This window comes from Pleuronectes platessa, chromosome 18, assembly GCF_947347685.1.
Source record: "Pleuronectes platessa chromosome 18, fPlePla1.1, whole genome shotgun sequence".
Taxonomy (NCBI): Eukaryota; Metazoa; Chordata; class Actinopteri; order Pleuronectiformes; family Pleuronectidae; genus Pleuronectes; species Pleuronectes platessa.
Window position 1 is genome coordinate 13103350 of NC_070643.1, and position 8275 is coordinate 13111624.

General features: G+C 43.1%; 1 protein-coding gene across 1 annotated transcript; it reads right to left on the reverse strand.

Annotated features, from left to right (window-relative positions):
• Positions 1 to 34: 34 nt before the first annotated feature.
• On the reverse strand, positions 35 to 3800 carry fabp3 (fatty acid binding protein 3, muscle and heart). The gene is made up of 4 exons (XM_053447217.1): positions 3596 to 3800; positions 1313 to 1485; positions 589 to 690; positions 35 to 485 (listed from the first exon to the last, which is right to left on the reverse strand). The coding sequence occupies exons 1-4, from the start codon at positions 3666 to 3668 to the stop codon at positions 435 to 437; spliced, it is 399 nt and encodes a 132-aa protein (XP_053303192.1). The 5' UTR covers positions 3669 to 3800; the 3' UTR covers positions 35 to 434.
• Between the last annotated feature and the right edge of the window lie 4475 nt (positions 3801 to 8275).

Sequence of the window (8275 nt, forward strand, 5' to 3'; positions counted from 1 at the left end):
GGGAAGAATTTCTTTGTTTTACCACTTCACCAAACAGTGAGGAAACGTTCATTTTTATTTTTCAGGTCTCAATGGTTAAACAAAAACGTTTTTAACACTTCCAGGTTTATCATAGCATATGTTATGCATAACACATTTTTCAAAAAAAAGATCCACAGGCCTGCTTAGAGAACAAAACAACAACAACTCATTGGAATTTATTCAGTGTCTGAACAAAAGTATGAAGAGAGGGACAGGAGGGAAGATGGAGGTCGCAGTGAAAACATGATCAATCAGACTGAAGGGGGAAGGGGGAGGGGGGGGGGGGAATCTGCAGCAGACACACAGGGCGTCCGGCTGCTTGGCCTGGCTGAGGTGCCGTCAACGTAGATCGAGGCACAGACGCTTCAGATGATGCGCAGAGGGGGGGGGGGGGACTCTGGGTTGGGTTTTCACTATGCCTTCTCATAGTGACGTGTGCTAACGACTTCTCCCATCGTAAGTGTCTGTGATGGAGAGGGAAAGAAAGATATTATAAGTCAACAGACACACACAAATATAGGAAAATCGTGTATATGTGCATGTTGTGTGAGTTTTTCTATGACTTACCAGTATGAGGGCGTTGCCATTGATTTCTCGGACCAGACTGGTCTCTTTGCCGTCCCACTTCTGTACGTGCACCATCTTCCCGCCCTCTATTTTTACAATGGACTGCAGACAAACAAAGAGGTACAGCTGTAGTTAATAGATACAACATCCCATCATCCCATGATATTTCATTTAACCAAGTCCTGTGCATTTTTACGATTTTGCAAATTACTCAAATCGACTTTGAGTCGCTTGTACTTAACTTGGTTTCCTGCTTTTTGTGACTTTATATTTCTTAAATCGTTTATTTATTGAATATATTTAATTGTGTAAAGGTCCAAGATCACAACCATTTCATTCTTAACTTCAGGTCCATGATAGGTTGAGTTTTAATGGTTTTTCAATTTAGCTTTTTAATACAGGCCGCCTGTATTATGACGTGGTGCTGCGACGTCACCTCTGACCCAAACCTCTGATCTCTCAAAACCTCCTTCTCATGTTCACGTCTAAAACAAGCACGACAGCCCCGACTGTGACGAATCCGACTTGTTTGTTGCGCCTCATGACTGAATTATCACTCCCCGCTCATCACATGCTACAGCAGGATTTGGTGGATTATGACTATGTAATAAAAGGTCATAGAAAGCTACTTAGAACCATCTCAATCAAATGGTTTTAAACACTGTAAAAGGATAAACAGAGGTGTTTACATTCTTAATTAGCCACCTGGCCTTTGACCTCTCACCTTAACCTTTCTGTCATCGGCGGTGGTCTCGTCGAACTCCTCATCCAGCTTGAAGCTGAGCTCCGTGTTCTTGACGGAGCTCTGGGTCTTCACGGTCACGGTGCCACCATCCACTGAGATGATGGTAGTGGGCTTGGTGAGTCCTCCCACCTTGCGCGTGGCAAAACCCACACCTAAAGAAAACCAAAGCAGGTCTGTCGTGAAAATTGTGCCTTGACATTCACAAACAGCCATGAACCAGTCTGTAGTCGTGCATACTGGCAGCTTAGAGGCAGAACAACCTTCAGGAATACTTTCAGAGATAAATTGACATTATAATTAAGGACAGGTTTAGCGTTTCACACATGCACGTTTACCGATCCACAAGCCAATCCAGAGCTTGCATCACTGGTTATGCAAGCTCCAGTTTACTTAACTAACACACAAGTCCGAGTCAGGCTTGGGGGTCACTTTGTATGAGCAGTAGATTGGCAGCTATATATTCTGAGCATGCACACTATGAATCAAATAAAAATAGCATGCAGCCGCTCATATTCACTGTCCATACTTTCATTCTAACCTCATCCAGTTGGAACTAGTTGGAAACCTTATAGTGGACCTCGTGCACAGTTGGTACCAGTGTTCACGCATATACGACAAATTGGTGGTTACATGGACGTCTGCCCGGAGCCCTGCAGGGTCGATACTAATGGCACGCTGACCCTTGCATACTTGCGAGTGTGTTAAGTATGACACTACAACATGAGATTTAATGCTTGATAAAAAGAGAGCAAACAGACAAGAGTTCCACGAACAAATGTGCTTCAAGCTAAAGTATAAGTATAATGTCAAGGGAATATGTTGAGAGCAGGGTTTGCCCTCCGGCCCTCCTTCACCTGGCACACACTCTAATCTTTTGTTTGTCTGTTGTCCCAACCCGCAGCGTGTTCTTCAAACATGGAGAGTTCAGTTGACCTGACGCCTGTTCAGACATGTGTCTGTGCAACCAATCACTTTACTGTTGCTATACGTATGGGTGAAGGATCAAGAAAGTTCAGTTTATTGGATCATATGATTAAGAAGTGGGAGTAAATCACTTTACACTGCTACTGTAAAGTCAGGTTGACAATCCGGTTTCTATACAAGTCGCCCGTGTGTTTGTGTGTGTGGACTGGTGTTGAGGGGTCACATGGCTCAGAGCAGTCAATTGTCATGATAAACACACACACACTCACCCATATGATAGTCTTGTGGGCAACTTTTTCATGCGTAAATTCACAAACACAAACTAACCAGTGTGTGAGGTATTTTGAGGACCACTTCATTTCTACCTTCTCGTTCCATTAGCTCCTTGGCACCGGAGCCAACTTAATATTCAACTCCCATGGCTTCAGACAATGAACGGCTTTCAGTGAAGGTCACCCACATTGTGCTCAAGTGTGTGTGCTCATGGGCTACTTAGCATATGTGTACTTATATCTTTGTGAGGACCATTCTGTGCAATGACCCTACAGGGTGAGACACTTTGGCTGGTCCTAACATTTGGTTTTAGTGTCAGGGTAAGGGTAAGGACTAGGTTTAATTTAAGGGTTAGTTTAAGATAAGGATTACAGTGAAGGTTGGGATAAGGATTACAACTAGTTTGAGGATGGGTTTAGGTTAGGGTACGGAACTAGGATTAATTTCAAAGTAAGGACTAGGTTTGGTTCAAGGTGAGGATACGTTTATATTCAATGTAAAGGTTAGGTTTAGGTTAGGATCGGGTTTAGTTTAAAGCAAACTAGTTTAAGGATTAGGTTTAGTTGTGATGGTTACATTTGGGGTGACGGGCTTGGAAAGGCATTGTGCCCATGAGCGTCCTCACTAACAGAAGATTAAGAATGTGTGTGTGAATCACAGCTACTTGCCATTCTGATTTTCTCACAGTGGCTTGATTTTCTATTCTCCACTAAGAGAGGGCCCCTCCCTCATTTACGGCACTTAGGACATGTGGTCAACCACTCTACCTCCCCCATGGTTCCATTCTTCTCTGTCTTTCTCTCTCTCTCTCTCTGCCCCAGTCCCTCTTTCCACCCTTATTCTTACTCTACCTCAAATCTTTCATTCTTCATCTTCCTCCCTTATCTGCCTCTTCATTCTCTTCTCGCTTGTTACTTCTACCATGCCCTGCATTTACAAACAGACACATCTAAGAGCGTTTATACAGCTCCATCTCCACATGTGCTCACATGCAGGGATGGCACCATTGCATCCTAATTTCTCGCGCATGCGCCCGCGCGCACACAAACCCACACACACACTTACCCAGTGCCTTCATGTAGTCATCGAACTTCTCACTCTCCTTCAGGTTCCATGTTCCAACAAAAGCCTCGGCCATGTCTGCAGCAGCGAGCAGGGGTGAGAGTGTGTGAGACAGAGAGAGAGGAGAGAGAAGAGTGTGAAGCTGCAGAGAGAGTGAGCGACAGAGTGAGAGAGGAGGGAGACAGACATTCAGAGTGTAGTCATCGCACTGCGATCCTACTGGCTGGATTTGTAACTGCTGTTCCTGACGTCATCCAGAGGACCGGGTGGAGGGGGGAGGGGACGGGTGTGTGTGTATATAAATATATATGTGAAGTATATTTGGATGTGAATTTGAATTTTTCTCAATAATTCTACTCATTTATTTGATTTGCATCTGTCCTCTATAGTATGATGATAATAACAACAATGCTACTAATACTAATCATATTAATATAGTAATGTTGCTGGGGGGGTGGGGGACTAGTGTGTGATGCTTCATAGGCACAAATCGCTAGCACGCAGATAAATTATATTTGAATTGGAATATTTCAGAATTCTTTCTTTACATTTAATGGTTTTGAGAATGTAAATTAGAATCGTCGGTTTGTTTGATTTGATTTTCTTTTTTTTGTGTCATGCACATTATGTTCCCATCTTGAATAGCTTAGAAGACACCATTACTTAGAGAGTGAGAGAAATCAATATTTAGAAACAAAGGTGGCCAACCTAAAGGATTGAAGTCAGACACTCAGAACAGATCTGGATCAAACAGATTCAAATTTAATTTAAACTTTTGAGAAAAGAATTAGAGAGGAGTGATTAGAGAGAGCAACAGGGCCGTCGTAAGAAAAACAAAACCAGGGCTGGAAGAATAAAAGGCAGAGTAAAGAAAGAGAGTGGGAGCCATAGGAAGAGGGGGAGGAGTTGTTGAACAAACCCCTCTTGTCAATAGATAAAGAGAAGGGGAACAGATTGAGACTGAGAGGAGGATGGGGGGTTGATTGATTCTTTTTTCTCACAGAGGTGGAGCAGACGGGATTGAAGGTTGAAAAGAATGCCTTGAAAAGAATACTGTTAGTGCAAAGAGGCTGCTCTAAAGGTGTGAGGGTGTGTTATGCTCAGACTTGTAAACACACTATCACAGTTGCACGTGATGGCTGAGTAGGATGCATTACGTTGAAAACTTTGCCTGGACACGACTATATGGATGATACGATTTTACACTGTGTTTATAGTCCACAAATCTCATGAAATGCTAAACAAACAGAAAGTCCATCACAAAAGGTGCAAATTGTCTTTTAAAAGTTAACAAAAGGGCAGAATCATGTCAGGGCAGACACCTTGATGGTTGTTAGAATGTGTTCTCCTCCATGGCTGAAAGTAGTCCCTAATAAATCCATTACTTTTCTCCTGTTTAAATAAATATAGCTAAAAACTTCAGGGGCAACTTTTTCTAGGGAATCACTGAGCCTGATAAAAACAAAATTAGACTATTTTGTTTGTGAAGCCCATTTAAAGATATGTGTCTCCACTGGGAACAAATGGATTAAACTCTGGCCTACAGGGGAGAAAGGTAAAAAAGTAGGGAAAAGAGTAAATGAGATGGGTTCATGCAAAATGGAATGACCGTTATACCTACAGTTAAATTATTAACTAATGAAGACTAAACATGTTGTTTCTTTCACTCCAAACTAAAGCCTGATTATGTCTAGTGAAGTTCTGCATTTTTTGTTTTAAAGAAATATTGAAGATCTGAAGCCAAATATTCAAGAGATTTGGTCCAGGCAAGCCCAGGCAGTTATTTATCTTGTTAAAACAAAACAAACTTATTCTTGTGTAAACCAAAACAAGAAATGCAAGTAATGACTGGTAAAATACTTCTAAAGACAAAAATATTCGTGGCACTGCAAATTAACAATGTTGGATTGTTGTCGTATGTAAAGGCTACAGCCATGTGCCTGAATGCTTTCTGCCCCCATAACGTTAGCACCTGAACAATGTCCACACAACATTCACTATACTCTGCATGTGGAAGGACTCACACTGTGCTAGTGCATTCCTTAGTCCTCAACCATAACCACTCCCACTCCTACTCCATCTTACAACAGTCGCACATTTGGCAAACACACGTTGTCACTGTTTGGCTGTGTGGAAGCCGCCATGTTTTTTTTAAGTAGCCCAGACTGGACAAACAAAATGTCTTTTGAGTTTGTATAACATCTGAAAGCTACCACAGGTTCTCTGTTAAGGTGAGGGGTATTCAGCTGCAACATACAACTACACCACTAGATGTCACCAAATTCTACACACTGAACCTTTAATAAGATCATGTATCCCAAACTTCTTGGGAACATGGGCATTTGGACAGGCATCAGTGTGATAAGAACTAGCTAACATGACTGACAACATTGTTTGTTCCATGTCCCAAGGAGGAGGATTCATGACATTGGGGTCAGTCTCCAGGGGAGATAGAGACACTCTGGCTTCACTTATGGGGAGCTATCTTGTCATCTATATATAGATACTATCTATGGGACAGAACAACGGGTCCTTGCCCGCAAAAAATTTCTGCAGTCTCCAAGACAAAAATTCGAATCAGTCCTGACAAAGTGTGAGCGCACACAGGCACACATGCACGCACTCACACACACAGAAAGGCAATCACTCATGAGCACAAATGTCCACATATCATCTGTCTGTCTCTCTGTCTGATGAAATCCCCCTGTCTGCAGATGGTCAGATGATCTCTGGAAGTTGTGTAATAACAAACACTCTATCCCGTGTTTCTCGCACGCACGCACGCACGCACGCACACACACACACACACACACACACACACACACACACACACACACACACACACACACACACACACACACACACACATACACACACACACACACACACACACACGCACACACACACACACACACACTCACTAGAGTTTTGGGGTAAAAAGTCCACTGTGAACACTGTTACTTCACATCACACCATGTTACACACCCTGTCCCACTGCCCTTGTCCTCCACAAACCTTTCCTTCCTTGTCCACCCCTGTGCCTAAACTGGCTGGTGTGTGTGTGTGTGTGATGGAACGAATCTTTGGCGTGCATCGGTTTGACATTTTACATAAACAGGTGTGAGGGAGACACATGGAAAAAGGACACAAGGGGAGAGAACGGGAGAGGAGGGGAAAGGTCGTAATATATCAGCTCTGGCTTAGAATTTGTTCACAGGCTGCCTGTAGCTGCGTGAGTATGATTTAAAAATGTGCGTGTGTGTGTGTTTGATCTTACACAGTCTTATGATATAGTGCTGTGGGACAGCACTGTGGACAGGACGCACATTAAAGTTGACTTTTCTCTGGCAGTCTCAGGCCAGGAAACTCCCTTCATGCACCTTAAGGTCTTCTGGAGAGGCCACGTAGTATAGCACTAAGACAACACTGTCCATCACATGATCAAGCAGAGACAGTATCTACAATCTCACTTTACGTTCCATTGAGTTTAACTTTGAACTGTGTGGACATGACTAAATCAATTCTTCAGGCTAGACTGCTGCTGAGGTGGTTGACCTGAAGACGCGATCACAGCTGCTGTACTGTCCAGACTGTGTTTGGCCTCAACAAACAGTACTTCAGCTAAGCAGGCGTGCGTGTGCATGTGCGTTTGTGTGTGTGTGTGCAAATATAGACTCCGCTGACATATGTAGAAACCCGATGGGCCTGTGCTGCAGAACAGGGTTAAATCCCAGAGCAGCCAGAGGAGAGTGGGAAAGCCATAAACCAAGGAATGCTGTCTCTCCAGCTGCTACATAGCTGGAGTGTGTTACTGTGTTAACAATACAAATGAATTAACATCTGGACATTGCCACTCCCTACTCTATTCATTCACTCTGCAGAACTACTCCCTACGTTCCAGGCTGCACTTATCTGCCTTCACTTTCCCATGGAGCTCGAATAGAGAACAAATGTAAAGGCTCAGTGTGTGGGTTTCTGTGACATCTAGTGGTGAAGTGTCATGTTGCAGCTGAATACCCCTCACCTCACCTTCAACTTCCAACTTCTAACCCCATGATAGAGAATCTGTGGTAAATGCACTGTAAGAAATTAGTAATTATTTGATTTATTAACAGACAGATGCAAAGTCTTCAGCTTTGATTTAAAAGAACCATGAGTTGCAGTAGACGCGGGAGAGAAAGCAGACCTGAGGGGTGTGGCTTGTTCATAACATATCAGAAAGATCAAAAATGTACTTTGGCTCCAAACCTCTCAGAGCTTTATAAGCCACTTGCAACTTGAAGTGCTCCAACCGTCCAATACAGTGAGGCTCTCTGAGGTGTTAAGACCTTGTTAGACCAAATGTGAAGAGAAGAATTATTTATGTGGTAGCAGTTGTTGGCATGCACCGAACAACTGCACCATCGCCTAAATGTGTGTGTGTGTGTCTTGTGTTCCCTCTGCAGATGGAAATCTCATTGCATTCCTTGACCTTGTGCACCGGCAACACGTTAAAAAAAACAGATGGACAGAGTTATTCAAGGCCACTGCGTTGAATCAGTCCGTCACATTTCCTTCCACTCTGGAATTACTTTTCTTTTTTCTCTTGAAAGAGACAAAAACAGATGTGGACAAGACTACAGATGGATAAATCTGGTTATATGACAAGATCTTAGAATGAGCATACATTTAGTACATTTAATG